The 22,951-nt window shown below is 35.0% G+C and overlaps 2 protein-coding genes across 6 annotated transcripts in view; one reads left to right on the top strand and one right to left on the bottom strand.

Annotated features, from left to right (window-relative positions):
• The window catches only part of LOC150102596 (uncharacterized), a 337,088-nt gene extending 330,825 nt beyond the window's left edge, over positions 1-6,263 (top strand). For all 5 annotated transcript variants that reach the window (XM_090398992.1, XM_090398995.1, XM_090398993.1 and 2 more), the window contains one exon: positions 5,750-6,263. In XM_090398992.1, coding sequence (XP_090255118.1) covers positions 5,750-6,201 — 452 coding nt within the window. In that variant the 3' untranslated portion in view covers positions 6,202-6,263. The remainder of the gene's footprint in view (positions 1-5,749) is intronic.
• LOC150102597 (sulfotransferase 1B1-like) overlaps positions 1-22,951 on the bottom strand; it is a 213,354-nt gene that overhangs the window by 23,876 nt on the left and 166,527 nt on the right. The window lies entirely within an intron of this gene.

Consider the following 22,951-nt stretch of genomic DNA (forward strand, 5'->3'; position numbering starts at 1 on the left):
ATCTTTACTTATGATTGTGTTCTTCAGCATCCAAGTAATACTCTGAGCTAATTTTCATCAATATCCATAACTAGTACCATCAGCCTGACATGAAGTGTGTAATCTTTTCATTCCAAAATGTTTACCTTACATTTTACAACACTGAAATGACAACCACTGATTGTCTTTTGTTTGCACTGCCAGTTTATTTAAATCATTCTGTGAGATATCTACATTACCATTATCAACTATTGTCCTCCCCAATTTTGCATCATCAGCAAACAACTAAATATCCCCCGCCTTTAAATCTTCTGCCATATCATTAATATACAAATTAAAGAGTAGTGGTCCTAGTACAGAGCCCTTGGGCGCTCCACTAGTCACCCTCATTCACTTTGATTCCACTTTGCCATACACCATCCTCTGATGTCTGTTTATCAGCCGCCCCTCTGTCCATGCTACCAGCCTCATATCCATTGACATTTGCTCCAACTTATGTCATAGTTTTCCATTCGGTATTCTATCAAATGCCTTTCAGTATCATGGTGTAGCCATTTCCTTTATCAGATACTGCTGCACCTTATTATAAAATGTGAATAAATTAGTGAGTCTCCTATAGGTATCATATTCCTATCACCCATTCCCGAATTTTACTTTTAACCATATTTTCCAATACTTTAACCACCATTCCAGAGATAGTAATTGGTTTGTGATTTGCTATTTCTGCCTCTTGGAGCCACCTTTAGGTATTGGAAATACTGTCTTACCCTCTCTCCACTCCCTTGGAGCCTTGCCAGAGCTGAGACTTAGATTAACAACTTCATCAGAGGCACTGCCAGTTCATAAATTAGAGATTTATTTATTTAACTAAGAAAATGTTGCATATTCTCATAGCATACAAACTGATATACTGTCCAAGTCCATTGGCGTATTCACATTGATATTTGACAATATACTGAGCACCTCCAGTTCATCTACCTCAATGCTCACATAAGTCTCTGTCACCTCAGTAACTTCAAGTCACCACCTGGATGATATACCCTTGCAAAGTATTCACTTAGTAACTGAACTATTGCTTTACCATCAGCACTGAGTAAAGTTATCTTTCTATAACTAATCATTCTTTCCTTTACTTACTATGTAGCAAAAAAACTTGTTTGGAGTTACTTTTGCCTGCTTAGCTAATTTTCTCTTGAAATCTGATTTAGCCTTCCTTACCATACTTGTTGCTCTTCTTGCTTGTGCTTTATACTGCTTGTGGGCATGTTGATCACCTTGTTTATATTCCTTCCTGTTTTTGTAGCTCCTGCTTTATTATTATTATCTCCAGGGAGTCGATGACTCATTGAGAGAGGCTATAAATCACCCAGGCCAGCTGTCATACCTTCCCTTAAATTTATTCACACTAGATGACTCACTACACTTAAGGCAAACTATTCCACTCAATCGCTGCTCTGTGAGAAAAACCTACTCTTACCCCCCCCCCTTTCTTGATTACGAACGAACTTAACTTCCATGGATGCTCCTGTGTTTTTGCCACAGTTTCCACATAACGAAAAATTTCATCAGACGATATCCTATAACATCCATTCAGAAGTTTATAAACCTGTATCACATCATTCCCTTTTTCTCCTGTTAACCAGAATTTGCAGTTCGCACGATTAGCTGAGTGGTTATGCACTCCATAACCATATGTCTGTGAAAGGAGTGTCCTGTGTTCGATTATCATCGCTGATATGAGGAGCTAAGGATCTTTCTCAGACATAGCAAATTAGCCGGTCTTCGGCATGGACTGCAGGGTTTTTCTCCCCAGTTTATCTGGGGTTTTTCCTCCTGCAAAGCAGGCAAACCAGTCTTAAGAACACAACACTTCATAGACAATTACATGGTTGAGCGTGGGGGGTAACAACCCCCACCTCGTATTGAGTTATTAAACAAAAAAATGGGAAGTCAAGGCTCAACATGGGGCTGTAGTGCTGAAGAAGAAGAAGAACCAGTCTTTAATTCACATACTCACAATCTATCCTCATAATTTAAATCTCATCATCTGGATATAATGTTTGTAACTCGTCTTTGCACCCTTTCCACAGCTTGGAATCCAAGAGACCAAATCTGTGCATGGTAGTCCAGTGCAGTCTTATCAAGACCTTATAAAGATGCAAAATGACTTCCTTATCCTTACATGTCAAAGTTTGTTTTAACATCACAATTGTCCTCGAGTTGCGTATACAATTTTTGCTGTATGACTTTTGAACTTCACCCTTCTATTCACCATGATGCCAAGGTCTTTAGCCTCATCAGTTTCTTGTAGCATAACCCTCCTAATATAATATGCTGTTGAAAATCTCATCACGCCAAAGTCCATAACTTTACACTTACTAACATTAAACTGACAGCCATTTTCATTTGCCTAAATTTCCAGCCTATTCAAATCAATTCAAATAAACACTGAATATTGGTAGCATCCCTGATTTGCCTATCTTCATATCATCGGCAAACAATTGCACATCTCTGTTACACCCTTTTTAATGTCATTAATGAATAGATTGAACAACAGCGTCCCAAGGACCAAACCCTGAGGTACACCACTTGTCACCTTAAATCTGCCAGATTCATGCCCACTGTATACCACTTTTTGATATGTCTGTCAACCATCTGCTGATCTAAGCCAAGAGTTTATATTCCAATCCCGTGATATCCCATTAAATGCCTTAGCCAAATCCAACATTATCATAGTATATCCATTCCCTTTATCCAACTCAGTCATAACATTTTTATAAAATATGAGCAAATTGCTAAAACATGACCTTCCTTTAGTAAACCCATGCTACTCCTTACTGAGTGTAGCTTATTTGTCTACCCATTTCTGTATGCGAGTTCTTACCGACTTCTCTAAAATCTTCACTACCACGTCAGAAATACCAATAGGTCGGTAGTTGCACCACTCTTGTACAATGGAACTATCACACATTCTTTCCATTCCTGAGCTGAGACTCAAGTTATACAAACATGTGAAAGGCGTAGCCAATTCGGTTGACCATTCCTTTAGCAAACGTGCTGATATTCCATCTGCCTCTATTGACAAATTTTTAGCCAGGTTATATGCAACAGCTTTATTTTGTTAGTCATTTACTTAATCCCCACTTGGTTTAACCTCTTGACCCTGGGTATGCACTCTGATACTGCCTTGCTCAAACAATCCTTGAACACTTCCCATGCACTAATGACATTTATGCCATGGCACTGCTCCAAGTGGCCTCCTAAGTTTGTCATAATCGCCAACTTTGTAAATCCTCATAAACCCTTTCTTCACTGAAATTTTCACATGGTAAGCAACTCTAAGGACAAGACTGCATGGTCACTTTCTCCAATCAGAGGCAGAGTTGTTATTGCAGTTATAGATAGATCTTCTGATACTATTACCAGATCCAACACTCTCAAACTCCTGGTCCCTTCCATGATGTGCTGTTTCAGGTAATTATCCCTTAGTAACTGTATAAATTCCATTTCCATTTTGCCATGTACCCTTTCCTCCTTCCAATTTTATCACCATACCTGAAGTCTCCCATGATAATTGCTCAGCCTGCACTTATTGTGCTAATCTGCTGATGCATGTTGTCCATATCTTCTGGAACCCCAGGTCTATAGTAGCAACCAACAATATATTTTGTCCTATTGGTCTCTATCTCACACCACACAGCCTCAAATGAACCATTTTCATCAGGTCTACAATCTTCCTTAACTTCTGTTTTTGTTGGTTGAAGTTCTTCAACTATCATTAATAATACCCTCCTCCTGCCCTATTTCTTCCATCTTCTCTGAAAATACATTATTCATTACATTGTATCCCTGTAACTACATCATTCTCTGACAATGAGGTCTCGCTGATGCCAATGATTTTTGGCCAGGTTAAGCTGACCAATGCTAAAAACTCCTCTCCTTTATTTCTGATGCTTCAAGCATTCATATACATGCATTTCAACATATCCTTGGGCCCACAGTTACTCTTACATAATGTCATTACTTGCCCATTCAGATTTGAAACCTGGGAAACTGCACCCAACTCTTCACAATCATTCCTGCACTCATACTCATCTGTCTCAGGGGTGGCTGTTTTTGCACAGCCGTTTCTACACTCACACTCCCCTGGTTAAGCTCCTTCAACCCCTCACTGAACAACACTTTTTCTAAGCACCTAACTCCAAAATCATTTAAGTGCAGTCCATCAGGCATATACAGGTCCTTCCCTCCATCAAATTCACTCCACACATCTATGAACTATGCACATCCCTCCTGCACAATCTTCTCATTGCCAATCATGGCCCTTCTTTTCAATTCTGTCTTATCATACATGTCCTAAAATATCTGTTTAATTTAAATGACATTCATAAATGTCAGGAAAATTCTGCATGTAACATGCATTGTATTCACAGCAGACAATATATTATTATTATTACAGGCAACTCCAAGGAGTCGACAGACTCATCGAGGGAGGCCCTAACATCATGTCAAGAACAACTATTCGACATTCACACAGTATCTATCATACCTCGCCTTGAACTCATGCACGGTCATAGCAACCACAACAGACTTTGGAAACCTCTTAATCCTAACTGATGTCTGAAATAATGTGAATTCTTTGGTAGATTTTTCTAAGTTGCAGGGTTAAAACCCAGCAATCCAGTTTTCCAGGAGAAAAACCCTACTTACCCTGCTTTAAATACAAAGAAACTCCTAAATGGGGTAGAAAAATAGACTAGAAGCAGTTCCTATAGTCAGTAAAGAAATTCAAACTGATAATGATATTTCGTCACACAGCTAGCATAATGGAACTAGAAATGTTTCCAAGTCGATGTATGGGGTTCCATATTGTTTTTTTTTTTTGATGATAGCATTTTTGCGGTGACTAATGATGAATTGCATACAAATATTTAAAATCATATTGAATTTTGGGATTATGACATTAAAAATACATATAAAAATGGTTCTCTACCAGATCTACCAAAAAAATCCATGGTAATATCCTAACAACATTCAGAATGTCAGTTTATTAAAGGCTGGTACTTGCGATCAGTTTTTGTGAACTATTAGCACTGTTAAATATTTCATACTAAAGGCAATGGCTATTAACAGTGTAGGTAAGTGTGTCATGTCTTGTGCACATTCTCTACTAAAATACACTAATTACGGAATAAGAAATAGAACAGAAATGTATTCTGATTTGATTTAGGTTATGTAACACACTCCGTGCTCACTAGAACTTCATAAGATCAAGGATTTTAATTAATAGAACAAAGCAAAAATTTGCTTCCAAAATTCTTTAAAGATCCTTTACTTAACTGACACTTAAAATAGATGTAGCTGTGCTGAAGAGAAGTATGTCAAAGGTGACTATCACTGTAAATCTAATTTGAATCCCTTACTCACACCAAAATGAAAAAAAACTATAAATGTTTTGACAGGCCTTAAAACTCCCACTGTAAAAAACAATCTGCTTGCTACAGGAAATTTTTTGTAAAATAGTGTTAGTTCTATGACTTTAGTGTGTGTTTTTGGTAGTTTGTTGTTATAGCAAATGAGTTCTGTGCGATAGCATTTTCTGTAGTGAGAGTTGGCTCTATGTTTGTTATGCTCTTATCTAATACGTGAAATTCCATTCTGAGAAGAGAGAGAGAGTAAAGATTAAAATTGTAAATTAGGAGGGGAAAAAAATCCATTGTTGTGCAATTGTCATGGAATACCTTTAAAGCTTTATATTTTTCTGATGCAGCTGCTGTAGAAGATTCAACAGGGACATCAACACCGAGTAATGATGAGGAACAGCCAGTTGAAATAAATGATGAGCTGATTCTTGAAGCCAGAGCCACATGTCAAGATCCAATTAATTTTAAAATGCCATCACCTGACATGCAATACTCAGTTACTCATCATGGTAATAATAATATAGTTGTAGAGAATTCACTTTCAGAAGGAGAGATTGCTGATTCTTTTGCTGTAAATAATAGTAATGAATTGTATAGAAGAAATACAACTCATATAGACTCAACACTTCTTACCTCCCACGAGATGAACTTAAATAAAAATAATGTAGTGACTCCTCAGTCAGTCACTGATTTATCAGATGGGGAATGTAACCTGGAATCATTAATAAATCAGAACAATAAATCCCCTGTTAGGGAAATATCCTCAGATCTTTCTGAAGGACAGATAAGCAAGGAATAATAATGTAATAATTAATGTATACTCATTTGGAAACAACCTAAATAAATTTTTAAATAATGACAGTTTGCAGGTGTTAAATTACTTTGTATCTTCTCTTTTTATTTCAGTCAGTTTTATTAATAGCAAGTGATATTCAGTAAATAAAGCATTTCTTAATTAGTCAAAAAGCATTCTATGAAAGGCCTGGGATTCAAACACAGAACTATCTACCAAAAGGCTACTGCACCATGGAGACACTATTTAATTACTTCTCATTGTTTTATGTAATCAGAATGGAATCCTTTGATTTATACTGTTCTTAAACTTAGGCCTTCTCTTAAAATAATTCAATCCTTTTGTTTCCTGCATACACACAGGAGTTCTACATTTTTTCCCTCTCTCCAACTTCTCTTTTCACTTTTAACCTCCCCACCAGCTTTGACATATGAAGACATGAAGCATATATGATTGAGTTGAAGAAATATAGATAAGAAGTTCTCACCATCAGTTATCTTATTAAGAGGTGTGATACTCCTTCACATTCAGGAGAATCCTTAAAAGAATTAACTTGTGTTCGTAACTCATCACAGAACCAGTGCTATTAAGCAGCACGAAATACAGGAGTGGTCTGAAAAATTAAAATTCTTGGCCTAACAATGAAAAAACAAATTTATAATTTCAAAATTATTTTTATTTTTCAACATAATCTCCCTTAAGACTAATACATTTATTTCAGCGATGCTTCAGCACCATTATCGTGTTCCTGTAGTGGTTCTCAGTAAGATCTGCAAAATATCCCTCTACAGCTGCAATCACCTCTTGATTCGAAGAAAAATGCTGACCAGCAAGGAAGAGTTTTAGTTTTGGGACGAGATAGAAGTCAGAGAGACCCAAATCTGGGGAAATAGGGTAGATGTTCCAACAATTCATAGTGCAGATCACTTAATTTTCCCCACTGCCACAACACCTTTGTAGACAGGTACACTATCCTGATGAAAGATGATTTTTTACTTCTGCAAACTGGGTCTTTTCTCACGAATTTTTTCATCTAGTCTGGTTAAAAGATCAGAATAATATTCCCCAGTTATTTTTTTTACCCATTTCAAGATAATTAATAAACGAAATGCCTTTAGCATCCCAAAACACCGATGCCATGACTTTTCCTGCTGATGGAACCTACTTTTGAACAACCAGCTTCTGTCCATTGTTTTCACTGATGTTTGGATTCTGGTGTGTAATGGTGAATCCAATTCTCATCCATAGTAATAAATCGATGCACAAAATCAGTTTTATTCTTGTTAAAACGCTCCAAGCACTGTTCAGATTTTCATGCGAGTGCATTTTTGATCTGCTGTGAGCAAGCGTGGCACCCATCTTGCACAAAGCTTTTTCATTTGCAATTCTTCATGCAAAATATATCCTACATGTTGTTTTGAAATGCCTATAGTCTCAGCAATTTAACGCACTTTGACTCGCCGGTCATCCAACACCATATCGTCGTGCACTTGATCAAAGATTTCTAGTGTTGTTACACTTTATGGACATCCTTCACACGGATCATCTTCAAGGCTGGCACGGCCATGTTTAAACACGGCAGCCCATTTCTTAATTGTCAAAAATGAAGGAGAAGAGTGCTTATAAACTTCAAATGAATTTCTTTTGTCGTTAAACCTTCTTTTACAAAGAATTTTATAACTGCACGATACTCAATTTTATCCATTTCAAGGGATACAGACAGCTGTATAAAATAAACTACTTGACAGAATGACTTGCAATCTCACATGGATGCTTATGACAGATGTACCAACTTGGAAAAAAAAAATCTTGCCAATAGTGTTGCTATCTATGGTCAAGGCCAAGAACTTTTCAGACCACCCTCGTACATAGGTTCTTTATGGTATATACTATGTGACTGTAATTTTATATAGAGATTTAGACTGATCTTACACAATATATTTTTATACTTCAAGTCTTTTGTCATATAATTATAGTGTGTTAGTTGTTAGTCTGTTGTTAATGGTAGGACAAAATAACAAACTTCCATTCTGAAATATTTATTTTTTTTTATCTGAGACAGAAAAATAAAAGTTTGTTTCATATTGCATAATTATAGATTACCATTTAGTTTTTATCTTCAATAATTACTTTTGTGAAACAATTATTTCATACAATAAATGTTTCATAATAAGCTAGCACCATTAAGCAGCACAAAATGCATAGTTCCTTATAGTATATGCTGTGCAGTTGTCATTTTAAATTTTCTAATTATGGTTAGATGACCATTCATATTTTTTGTTCACAGAAATCTTTATTGAAGATAATTACTTTCGTGAAATAACAATTATTTCTTAAAATAATCCCAGAGGTATTTATTAAAAAGTTTCACTGTTTCTGTCTTGTTTGTTTATAATTCTATTTATAAATCACTCGCACAGAATGCTTAACGTTTCTGCACTTGTATGGTTTTGATTTACGGAAAACAAAGTGAAATTTATAATAATATATGCTATCTACAGTATTTGCAGCTAAGTTTGCTCTCTCCTCCCCTTCCCAACATTTGTGCATTACAAATTGAAATAAATCATGTATTCACTATGCTCTCTATGCAACATTCAGCTAAAGCAATAATTAATGTCATTCTTTAAAATATTCAACAACTGAACTATAAAGATGCCAAGAAATTATAAAATTATATTCTTGGCATCTTTAATTTATATATAATTTAATTAACCAAGTGAAAAAACTTTCACCATCAGCAACTGACCATTGGAAATAATTCTGATGTGCACTATCTTTTCAAAAACCAAAGAAAAAAAAAAGAATATTACATATTTATCATTATATTATTTGGTTTTTCTTGCATTTATAATAAGGTATGCTATCATCAAATAAATCACTGCACATTTGAAAAATACATTTACTGCTAGTTTAGATATGTGGCAAATTTGAAGTAGCTATACTTTTACTATTAATACTATTTTATCCAAAAATGTATGAGTATATTCTCAATTGTCTTGTGAACAATTTTGAAAATAAATTATAATCTGAAATATCTAAGTGAAATAGGAGGGTTACCACCACACACACACACACACACAAAAAGTTTGACACATGCACTTTTTTTTTACATCAGATAATTTAGAAATTTTTGATAATAAAACTGAAACTGTATTTATTATAATTCTCATAGAAAGGCTTAACATTGGTTAAACATGCTTATTAAATAATTTAAGGAATTTACGTACACAGGATATAAATTAAAATTGGAAATATAGATTAAAGTTTAATTTAATTTATATCCTGTGTACGTTGTAAATTCTTTAAATTATTTAATTGTGTTTATTATAAATTAAGAAATTATTTTGATATACAATAAATACTGTATCAGCCTGGAAAAGCAATATCAGTATTTCTGTTTATGGTGAATTAATCAAACCACCATAAACAAAACAAGACATTGCTGATGTATGTTGTACTACTGCTTGAAACTCTTTTACATAACTTCTGGGAAAGTGTTCTTTCTTTCTTTTCCTTCTCAATAGTAGTGAGAATAATCTAACTTTTAGCCTTTTCCTTGAGCTGAGAGGATTATTATCCAGTATTCCTAAGACATGGCTGAAATATCATTAGCAACCAGCAGCAGTAAAATTAGCAATATTTGGAATTTTTTAAAGGGGAAAAAAAATACTCATTATTTTTTGTAGTATAAATATAAATAGTTTTTATATGGTGAAAATATAACATCAAATGTATTTGTAAAACTTAAAATAATGTCAGCCAACAACTGAGTGTAGATTGCAGAAAAATAGTCTGGTATTAGAAGTACCTGCTTCAACAGATACAACAGTTTTATTGCTTTATGGAAATCTTCAAAATGAGCATAAATTTTGAATCAATTTGTGTAGGATATGTTTCATATATTTTCACCATATCCTGTCTACAGTGGTTAAACACTGAATGTCATAAGAATGGGCATCTAAAAAAAATTTTTTTAAATTATCTGTCACAATTTTAAGCGAAAGGCAAAGGCAGCTTTCTACTGAAATATCACTGGATATAAATTTTTGTTATTAAAAAAAATTCTCACAATTGGAAAGTAAATAATGCAATTTAACAATTTTTTTGTTCATAAAAACAGAAAAGCTCATTTCTAAAACGGGATGATCCATGTCATGATATTTTGTGAGGAAAGAAAACAAAGTTCATATTTATTTAATGAAAATAATTTCTGCAATATTGTTATTAAAATGAAAGAACATAAATTGTTTTATTTCATTATTTCATTATACTGATTTCATTTCATTATACTTTTTTATTTTATTTCATGTTTTATTTCATTATACTGATCTGAAGAATAAATTATGACAAATTTTACTGATTAGTTTTCATTGCTAAAGTAATCTTGACTAATGTGACTAAAGTGCTCTGTGACTAATTTCAGTATAGTTTATTTATTTTCAGACATGGAGTTTGTTTTTATCTTTGGGAAGAGAGACAATAAATAAATTGTGCAGCAAAAAGTTGACATTTTTTTATTTAAATAACTTTCATAGCTTACACATGTAACAAAAAATATAGAATATTATTCAAAAACTTCAGTATATTTCATCTGGTGTTGGATGAAATTTACTGTTAGTGTTATGTGGATATCATCAGGGAGATAGACTGTTAACTACTTTCGAAACATGAATCACAATAATGAGTCGTAAATCATGCTTGTCTCTTAGTCACAACTAAAGTAGATGATTACATTGTCAGAGTTCAAAGAAACAACTGTAAAAAAAAAACTGTGTAGATATTAAAAAAAAAAAAAAAAAAAAAAAAAAAAAAAAAAAAAAACACTTATGAACAATTAATAGTGATCACTTCCCAAAACTTGGATGTTGGCATGCAGTCTGAATCGGTTGAGATTCAGCTAAGTTTGCTGAACTTGCTGGAATGAAGGCATTTTGTCTGGCTCCAAAGAACTCTGTGCCTAGTGTCTCAATAGCATGATGAGAAGCAAGGCCAGACTTGTTTGGATTCCAAAAATGCAATATAGTACTGATGTTATTTGATTCTAATCAAGGCAGAACAGCCAGTCTGTCCAAAATAGCAAAGATGACATGAGCAGGGTACTTGATAGACATCTGGTAAGGAAAGAGGTGGTAATGTATCCTTTGTAGATGGTAGGAAGGAAGACAGTTTCTGAGCTGGTTTGAAGGAAATGTATAGATTGAAATATGAAAAATCTGGATATTTTTTCCAAGGTTCCTTTAACATAGGGTGTTGAAATTCTTTTCATGTTTGATAGTAATTTGGTAGAAGGATGATAATTATCAATAATATTTTTGAATGGCAGTTTGTTGTATCCATTACACATCAGATGGCTTTTATTTTATTTTATTCAGTTCATCTAACAAAAGGGAAACAGAAGAGCAGATTGTATAAGCTCTGTGAACAAGACTCTTGATATTATTATTATCCAATAATACCCATCTTCTGTGATGATGATAGGAGGACAAGTTAATGTATTTACCAATAAAAGTTGGCTTCTGATAAAGTCAAAATTCACCATGACTTGTGGGATTACGAATTATTAAGGAATCCTCCAAAAAGTATAGTTAGTTATTGGATTAGTATTCAATAGTGAACTTGATACAGGAATACAGAGAGTTTATTTTCTCTAGGAACTGAAGTAATTCTGACTCATAGTGGGACCAGGCTGCAAATATATTATTAAGAGAGATCTACAGGGTGTAGGGAACTCATCAAGAGAGAGAGAGAGAGAGGACACATTATCGCATCTGCTATCATACTTGAATTCATTCACACTGCTTGCCACTTGGTTGGCCAAGTGGTTAGCGTATCTGCTCTCCAGCCAAAAGGTTGCGGGTTCGAATCCCACTGTGAGCATGGATGTTTGTGATTGTCTGTGAAAATACTAGTGGTGGTCGGCAGTAGATGCCATTTAATATATTATTTGTAGATGATGAATGTAGTTGTAGTTGGTGGAGATGGAGAATTGTGGAGTAGGTGCCCTCCCTCGATGAGCCTTTGGACTTCCTGGAGGTGCTATGTAATAATAATAATAACATCCAATGGTAATACATTCCAATCACACCACTCTAGAGAGAAAAATCTTCCCCTCACCTCCTTTTTACCGGCATTCATTCTCAGCTTCCAAGGATGCCCTCTTGTTCTTGAATTCATTCATACTGCTTGCACACATAACATTCACACTGCTTGCCATCTGGTTAGCGTATCTGCTCTCCAGCCAAAAGGTTTATGAGGGACAGCTATCTTAAGTAGTTGTAATTTTCTCAGAAAAGTCGAAGCAGATTTCATATCCCATTTATAATAACATGCTTTGATTAAATGATCAAATTAAAAACTCTCAGTTCTCATGTGCCTTCTGTTAGTTTTAGCCCTCTCCATCTGTTCACATAGATAGTCTTTTCCAGTCTCCTGGATAGTCACATCAGTTTGCTTTTCATATTTTTCCCAACTTTGCATCATCAGCACCTATTTAAACCTCATCCAGTACAATTCACAAATAAAGTAACAACAATGGACCTAAAACAGATCTATGTAATAACTTTCATCTTCTGGGTTACTACATCCTTCACCTGTACACAGCTTGCTGATAATTATTGGAAAGTTTACTAACCTTTTATATAACTTATGATGCATCAATTTATCAACAGTCTTTGTAGAATGTAGATATAGTATTATATATGCATTACTCTTGTCCAATGAGTTGTGGTGAAGGCATTGAAAAGATTGGTGAGAAGTAAAATGCAGAAATGGGTTGATAACAGCAGTATTCTCTGTGATTATTGGCATGAGTCTGTTAAAGGAAGATCATGTTTTACTAACTTACTTGTGTACTATAACAAAGTGACAAATACCTTGGACAGGGGAGATGCACATACAGTGGTGTACTTGGATTTTGCAAAAGCTTTTGATACACTGCCACCTGACAAAAGCTGTTAAATAAATTGAAACAGATGGGATTGGATAACAGACTTTTGAGCTGGATCAGTGACTGGCTGTCAGATAGGTATCAGAAAGTTCTATATGGTGGTGCAGTATCCCAAAAGAGGAAGGTCACCAGTGGTGGAGTGCAGGGGTCAGTTTTGGGGGGGGGGGTATATGTTAAAATTACACAGCGAAGAGATTACATATAGATAAAAATACACTAAGAAAAAATTACACAAATTTTAATATTCACACTGAATGATGAATTTTATATTTATTTTCAGATAAGCGTTCCATTAATTTTGTAATACTTTATAAGACCTACCTGTTAACTTTAATTCAATTAAAATATTATTGGTATTTTGTTGTCAAATTAAACACAAACTTTCTTAATATTGAAAAAATTACTTTTATTTTAAAAAATAATAAAAAGCAAACACTAAGTCATATAAGCTATACAATGTAAAAAAATCCAATCGTCTATTAGAGTTGTAATTTTGTACAATATTTGAAATACGTTGTTTTACTGGAATGTACCTACGACGTCCTGGGATTCGTTGACCAGTTAAATGCTGCAAATAGTTTGTATGTTGTAAAGATAATTCTTTAACAATGTTATGTGTTTAGATGTTTTCAAACGTGGTACGGAAAGCAGGGGTGCTTAAGGGTCAAAGCTGTATAACTGAGAGGAGACCTCCACATAGCCTTTAAAGGAATGCGGAGAACCGACCAGGGCTTCTGACCTAATGTCCAATCCTCACCTTCTCGTGGTGCACCCTGTTGGGTATCTACTTTGATACTGAACGAACGAGGATGGGCTGGCAATTTGGGATTTAGCCGACCAAATTGTATTCTTATTGGTTAAACCAAAATAAAAAATGATGGTACAACATGACAAAATTTCATGCCGGCTGGGGCGTCGCCCGGTTAAACAAGGCCCCCGTTGTTTTCGCCAGGGAACCAGGGCAAACAGCGAAAAGTCAGCTACTGGAACAAATCCTAAAACCCTCCCCAACTCAACATCACCAGAGTTAAAGATCGGTACTATCAACGTAAGAAGCCTGAATGGCAAAGAAATGGAGCTAGCTGAGGAATTAGATAAGTACCAGATCGACATAATAGGGGTGACTGAAACAAAAAAGACCAAAACTGGCGAGATCTTTCTGAGCAATAAATACAAAATGTTATATTCAGGCAATGACAATCAAGGAAAAGAAGGAGTAGCCATAGTATTCAACACAAAATGCGAGGCTAATCTTCTTGAATGGCAGTCAGTCTCAAGTAGAGTAATGTGGGCAAATATGAGAATGGGGAACTGGACAATGAGACTTATTTGTGCCTATGGTCCCACAGAAGGTTCTACTAAGGTAGAAGTGGAGGAATTTTTTGAGGCTTTAGAAAAAGCAACTGACACAATGAAAAAGGAAAAGTTGGTCCTTGTTGGGGATCTAAATAGTAGAGTAGGAAATGATTGTGAGACATACAAAAATATATTGGGAAATTTTGGAGAAAAGAGCAAAGCTAATAATAATGGCAAATATCTGTTGGATTTCTGCTCAGGACATGGACTGGTTATTACTAACACCATGTTCCAACATAAAAATGTGCACAAATTCACATGGAGAGAAGAGGCTAGGAATAAGAAAAGTCTCATTGACTATGTTATTGTTGATAGTGATGTTTTCTCCCTGGTGCAGGACACCAGAGTGTACAGAGGATGTGAAATTGGAAATGATCACTATTTAGTCTTGAGCAGGATAAAATTGAATTTCATATTGAAAAGAATAACATGTAAGAAAGTTTTAAAGCGAATAAAAGTTGAGCAGCTCTCAGATGTGAACTGTAGACTAAAATACAGAAATATTATTGAAAAGAAAATGAAAGAGTTTGAGAACAGGAATCAAACGTTGGAGATTCAGTGGCAAACTCTGAAGGAAACATTGATTGATTCTGCCAGAGAGGCATGTGGTGAGGTTGTGTGCAAGGATAAAAAAATCAGAACTCCCTGGTGGACACAGGAAGTTAAAGAGGCAATGAAGGAAAAGAAGAAAGCATATCAAAAGTTCCTGGCAAATAAGTCAGCTTTTACTCTTACAGAATACAGAGACAAATGTAAGAAAGCTAAACAGTGTGTAAAACTAGCTAAACAAAAGTCATGGGAGGACTTTGGCATGAATATAGAAAATAAATATCAAGAAGGTGGCAAAATATTCTGGAGGTTGTTGAAGCTTAGGAATGGAGGAAAGAGTGCTGTAAAAGGAATTAGAGATGATAAAGGTGAAATGAAAACAGGAGAAAAAGATATCCTTGAAGTATGGAGTAATTACTTTGAAAAACTGCTAAATGAAACAAGCAGTGATGACAGCACAGTGATAAAAAACACTGACCAGGCATGCAGTCAGGAATACATATCCATACTTGAAGTAGAAAAAGCCATCAAAGGCTTGAAATGTGGAAAGGCAGCAGGAGTAGATGATATTCGACCAGAAATGCTGAAGTATGGTGGTATAAGAGTCTTACAGTGGCTGCACTGCATAGTTCAGAAAGCCTGGACAGAGGGACGAATTCCCGATGATTGGAGTAGAGCCCTCATAGTACCCATATATAAAAAGGGAAATAAAACTGAATGTGAGAATTACAGAGGTATTTCCCTACTGAGTGTTCCTGGCAAGATCTATGCAAGTATACTTGAGAAACGGTTGAGAAGAATTGTGGAAGAAAAGCTTGGTGAAGAACAAGCTGGATTCAGGCCAAATAGAGGCTGTCAGGATCAGATCTTCACTTTACGACAAATAGTCGAGAAAGCATGGGAATATAACAAAGATCTGTATTTAAGTTTTGTCGATTTGGAAAAGGCATATGACAAGGTGCCAAGAGAGAAGCTATTCAATACGCTGCAGTTATATGGTGTCAATGGGGCATTATATCAAGCAATACTTAGTCTTTATTTGAGTTGTGAGTCAGCAGTTAGAATTGAAGGAAGTACAGGAAGATGGTTTAATGTTAAATCTGGTGTGAGATAAGGATGTACATTATCCCCTCTGTTATTCATTATCTATATGGATCACATTATGAAGGAATGTGGTATTAAACCTGATATCAAAATTGGAGATGTTAATGTCAGCTCTTTGCTTTATGCGGATGATGTTATACTTCTAAATAAATCTGCTACAAGTCTGCAAGATTCTCTGACTAAATTGAATAGCTGTTGTAATAGATATGGTATGAAGGTCAGCAATAAAAAGACAAAGACAATGAAAATAGGCAGAATCATTGAAAATGTCAACTGTGTTGTGAATGGAGAACCTGTGGAACAAGTAAAACATTTCAGCTACTTAGGCACAATTTATACTGAAGATGGTAAACTAAATATAGAAATAGACAACAGAATCAGCAAAGCTGGTATCGTGGGAAGTCGATTGAATAAATTCATATGGAATAAGAAAGAAATTAGTCGGAACACTAAATTAGCTGTATACAAGACTGTGTTCAAACCAATTTTAACTTATGGATCTGAGAGCTGGGTCAGAAGTAAAACACTTGACCAAAGACTAGAGACCGCAGATATGAGAGTCCTTAGAAAGATTAGAGGTGTGAACAGATGGCATCAATGGCAATATCATATTAAAAATGAGGATATTAGGAAAGAACTTGACATTGTCAGCATCCAGGAATGCGTTAGCAGAGCTAATCTCAGATGGTATGGTCATTTAAATAGAATGGGAGAGGAAAGATTAGCAAAACAAGTGTTCTCTGCCAGGTTGGCAGGAAAACGACCCAGAGGAAGACCAAGATATAGGTGGATTGATACGGTACAAAGTGCCTTAGACGATAGAAATATAAGATCTGATAATGTTGGAGTCTTGACAAGTAACAGACTGATTTGGAGGAAAATTGTAGATAGGAAGTTAGTAATGATGTAATTTTTTCATGTAGTACTGTCATATCCTGTACACCCCTTGAGGATACATGGCAGGAATTTGATGATGATGATGATGTATGGAAAGCATTCATTGCTGCTGTTTCAAAATCAGTCAAAATTTTTCGTGGTCGAGCTTGAGAAATTTTCTCCAGTAACACGTTCAGCATCTTCACATATATTTCTTCCTTTTTCCCTGGTAGAAGAGCCAGTAGACAAGAAAAATCGACACCGAAATTATATTGGGCATGGATACTGTAAACTGATATATTTCTGGAACCACTTTAAATGTGCCATCTGATAACCAAAAATCATTAACTACAAGTTGATCTAGAAGAGTCTTGTGACCAATTAGTATTATACGATCTGGATCTTCTGCCTCAGAATCATGAATAATCCATTTAGAGTACTTCTCCGGTATTTCAAAATTTTTGTTATCTGGATTTGACAGAATGTTTCCAATTGTTTTAGCTTTGGATCTATTTAATCGCCTCATCGTGGAGCTCTTCTTCGGTAGGCACATTTTTAATCTATCTGATACAGTCACTAAACTGTTAGCTATAATTGCATGAGCCATTGCACCTGAATTCGACATTTTTCTTTTCATTTGATTTGCAAGTTGCTGAGCTTCAGATTCAAAAGTCCTATTAACATGACAGTGTTCTGAAGACTCACGGATAATCGTGTTGTCTCTGGTATGGAGCAGCAATCGAACAATGTAAAGTTCTAAACTTTGTATAACGCCAATGAATAGTTCCGATAGCAGTTTCACAGTGATGAACAAACTCAAATCCTTTGTAAATTATAATTTGACAACCTTTATTACTAACACAGTACTCAAAATCAGCCATGAGTAAATTAAAAATTAATCACGAAATTTATTACATTGCACGTTATACACTAGTTGTATTACGAATCACTAAACCAGAACTGAAGAATGTAAGACAAAAATTTACTTATATACCTTCACCCAAACAATTCTTAGAAATACTTGAGCAGTTCATGGTGATTATCAATTGTCGATTGGTTTTATCTTAGGAAATTATTCCTTGTAAATTTTAGGTAAGTACTAATTAAGGTAGCTAATCACTACATCATTTTGAGTTTCCAACTCAACCACCTCCCTAATCCCCTTGCCCAAATCTGCACTAGTGATCCCTTGCCGATTATAAATTTTGTACAATTTTTGGTAAATTTTATTTATGTGTATTCTTACTTGTGTATTTTTTCCTTTTAATTTTTTTCTTAGTGTATTTTTATCTATGTGTAATTTTTTCCCTCTGTAATTTTATCCTGTGTAATTTTGTCCTGACACGAGTTTTGGAGCCACTGTTATTCAATTAGTATGTTAATAATATTGGGATGGGTTTAACTAGTGATATGCAGCTGTTTGCAGATAATGCAAAATTGGGGAGAGCAATGCAGAGTCAAGTGGATGTTATGGCCTTACAGGAGGACTTGAATAGATTGCATAAATGAGCAGGTAAGTGGAACTGGTAGTTCAATGTTTGCAAAGTGTAAGGTTTTGAGATTTGGTAAGCAACAATGGTATGCAAAGTATACATTTGGTGGGGAAACTTTAAAGGAAATAGAAGAGATGAGAGGTGATCTTGGAGCGATGGTGGTCAAAGACTTGAAATTCAGGGGTGGTCACCATTGCACAAGTTGTGAAGATGTCACATCGGATAATGGCAATGAAGCAGAGGACCCTGACATGCAGAAATAGAGAGGTTATGATGCCATAACCTCTCTATTTGCACAATGTGCACAGATCTGGTCACCAGTTTTCATGATGAGGATATGTTTGAAAGGATTCAGAGAAGATTCACAAGGGTGGTCAGTGGTCTTTGGAATGTGGAGTGCAAGGACAGATTGAGAGAACGTAAGGTGCAAAGCTTCGTGAGTCGGAAGAAGGGGGGGGATATGATATGATTGAGACATTTAAGCTAGTCAGGAGTTGTTATCAGGTCGACATGGAAGAAGTGGTAGAAGAGACCATCGCTGGAAACTGTATAACCAGGGTGTGAGCAAGAGGAGTGAAGAGAAGGTTCTTTGTGTGGAGAGTGGAATGCATTGTTTGAGTGTGCTGTGAATGTATACACATTGAATCAGTTTAAGGAATGGTTGGATGAACATTGTGTGCAATAGTGTGTACTTCCCAAGATGAGTCTCTGACTTCATGGAGGTCAGATGTTAATAATAACACTGGCCAACAAAAAAAAATTTTTTTTCTGCTGATTATGATCTGACACTTGTTTTTTTAGTAATTTAGGTGCACTGATTTCAAATATCAAACCCATTTTTCTCTATCACATCAGGTTTTTCCTCTATGACATTTTCTTTTTGCTAATTTGTAAGTTTTTGATAGTTTTAAGGAGGCAGTACTATTTAGAGGATCAAAAAATCGATTTTTTAATATTATGTTCTGAAAGTATGTACTTTTAAAAATCTGTTCCTAACTTTTTATCAAGAAATTCGAAAAATTCCCTAAGATATAGCCTATTATTCAAAGCGATGCGCGGATCAGAATCGGAGCGCTCACCACTCTCGCTTGTTAGTAAACGAATAAATGCATAAGAACCTGCAACGGCACGTACTGGTGCTTTGAGTGCGAGAGAGGCCGATAACCGACCTAATACATTTAGGTGATGAAAAGTAGGCGATGACAACTGCCTAAAACAAATGAATGCTATATGCGTCATAGCGGACAAAGAACGATCGAAATTTTCATGATCAATCATTAATCGATCGTGAAAGTATGATGAGCGCTTATAATGTTTCAATAAAGTCTCTGGTTTTTTTGTCTTGTTAATTGCATGTTAGTCAGCAGTCAAGAAAATACATCATGTCTACTACTCGAAAATGTGTCAATAGTGTAGATTCCTTCTGCTACATTTGTGGCAGCTTTACTGTTTCCAGTCAAAGGACAAATATCACTGATTTCGTTAAGAAAGTGTACTTTTCCAGTGCCTAGGTTGCAACATGAGCATAAAGCTTCATTTCCTATACAGTCATCTTGATAGATTTCCCGAGAATTTAGGTGCTGTAAGCGATGAACAAGGCGAAAGATTTCATCAAGACTTAAAAACTATGGAAGATCGGTATCAAGGAAGATGGGATTCTCACATGATGGCCGACTACTGTTGGAGTATTCAAAGGAATTGCCAAAACAGAACACACAGTAGAAATTGCTACAAACAAAAATTTATTCCCTGAAACTCATGTGTAAGTAAAATTGTTATTTTTTTATAAATATTCTTGTAATTTTTAATGAATATTGTTAAGTAGTTATGTATTTAATTATCGGCCTCTCTCGCATTCAAAGCGCCATTACGTGCCGTTGCAGGTTCTTACGCATTTATTCGTTTACTAACAAATGAGAGCGGTGAGTGCTCCGATTGTGATCTGTGCACCGCTTTGAATAATAGGCTATATCTTCGGGAATTTTTCGAATTTCTTGATAAAAAGTTAGGAACAGATTTTTAAAAGTACATACTTTCAGAACATAATATTAAAAAATCGATTTTTTTGATCCTCTAAATAGTACTGCCTCCTTAAAACTATCAAAAACTTACAAATTAGCAAAAAGAAAATGCCATAGAGGAAAAACCTGACGTGATAGAGAAAAATGGGTTTGATATTTGAAATCAGCACACCCAAATTAGTAAAAAACAAGTATCATATAAAAGTCAGCAAAAATTGTGTTGGACTGTGTAATATAAATATAAATTAGCAATATGTATTAGTATTTTAAAGCAGGAATAAAAAAAAAAAGCACAAAATGAAAGTGTGTGTTTGATCTGCCTGTTTCATGGTAAAAATGGGATGAGAGGGATCTTGCTACTTCCATATCAAACTAATTAAGTTATGTTCAGTTGAAAATGTTTTATAAACGTCCCTTTCATTAATTATATGAAGAGCCAAAGGCTTCAATTCAGCGACATGAACTTATTTAAGTTAAGGGATATTTCATCCCATATTGTTTCATAGCCGAATAAGAAACTCAAAGAGTTTCATGCCAAATATAGATGAAACAAATGGGTCAGGTGTTGCACTATCCAGGTATTTGCTTACGCTTGAACTCGCCGAACTTTATATAGTTTCTATATTCGGCATGAAACTCTTTGAGTTTCTTATTCGGCTATGAAACAATATGGGATGAAATATCCCTTAACTTAAATATGTCCCTTTCATTTTAGTTGGATTCATACCCAGGTGTTTCCAACCAGCAGACATCCTCATTACTGACAGCACTATGGAGACAATTTCTGTTCTCTTTTATATTTATTTTATTGGATTGCAGCCAAAATTTCTCTGTAATTTCATGGATAATCCAAATATTGCACATTTATATAATACTGGAATTCTATAAGTTTTTTCCCAGTTAGGGAAATAAATTTATTGTGACCAAATAAATGTAAGTGCAAAAGCATGTTTACATTCACTTTACCTGATACTGGGGGAAAAATAAAAATTATAATTTTTATTTTCTCCCCAGTCACATGCTAATAATTATTAGCATCAGACATCCATATAGGCAAAAAAATTCATCATGGGAAGTCTAACTCTCACACTTATGCTGTCATCAGGCTATGTTATTTATCTTACAAATCTTCTGATGCATTAACAGATTCCCTCCATCACATGCTGTTTTAAATAATTATCAATTAGTAGCTGCATAAATTCAATTTTTTTCCTTCCCTCTTGCATCCTTTCCTTCTTTACCTCCAAAATTGAAGTCTCTCATAAATTAAGTCACTCTGTGCTCATTAAGCTAATTTGCTGATATTTGCCATTTATATCAGCAACAAACTGTCTGTTGTTTTGTTGTATGGTCCTCTTCCACAGATAGTCACAAATGGATTATCTATGTGACTCTCTGGTCCTGTTGAACTTTTGTGCATGTTGCAATTCTTTTGCTGTCATCAATAGTATCCTCCCCATCCTGTTCTCTCTCTCTCTCCTTCTTGAAAATACAATATACTTTACATTTTATCCCTGTAACTACATTCTCCTCTGTCAACAAAGTCTCACTGTCTATAATTTGTGGCCTTATTTCTAATGACTGTCATTAGTATACATGAATCATGATTCCCTTAGGCCTGTCCCATTCAGATTTCATACCTGAGAAAGCATAGTGAGCATTCTTTGATCATCACTATATTCACAGAGTAAGGATTAAAGAATGCTCACTGTGTGAATATAGTAAGGATCAAAGTATGTTGACTGTATTCGCATGATTATTCATTCGTACCTGCTTCCTCCATAATAGTCCTAGTTTCCCTGATTCTGCACTTTGTTCTCTCACCGGATGTCTCAGATTATAATTTGCATAACAAGGAAACCTGCATTTTTTTAATTTGTTTATATTAATCTTATGAAAGCAACTATTAGCAACATTCATTTAAAGGCTTATGTTTTCCTGATTAGATTGATTAAGGAGGGAAAACTACGTATTATTCATTATAATACTAAGGTCACATGTAGACACCATTGACAGATTATTTAATTAAGACTAAGTAAACAAATTACATATATTTCAGTTCATGTATTCTAAACCATCATCAGTGTATTACAGTTGGGAATTAAACAAGAATGAAGGTATATATATGGAGAATGGAATCTCTCCTTATGTGCAGTCACAAGACATTTAAGTAAATACCAATACTGTTTGGATAAAATGATGTGGGGGGGGGGGCTGTGAGGTTAAAAAAACTTACATAATATTAAATCATATAGTTCTTAATAATAATTTCTCAGATCTCTGGCAAAGATCCATGAAGTCCATCATTATCTGAACAAATGGATTTTGTTCAGATCAAATTACATATATTTCAGAAGGTACTTTAGAACTTTCTTTAAAGAGATGCTCAAACGTATTGGAACATCTAT

This window comes from Typopeltis vanoorti, chromosome 10, assembly GCF_054136105.1.
Source record: "Typopeltis vanoorti isolate ZY-2024b chromosome 10, IOZ_Tvanoo_1.0, whole genome shotgun sequence".
NCBI classification, from domain to species: domain Eukaryota; kingdom Metazoa; phylum Arthropoda; class Arachnida; order Uropygi; family Thelyphonidae; genus Typopeltis; species Typopeltis vanoorti.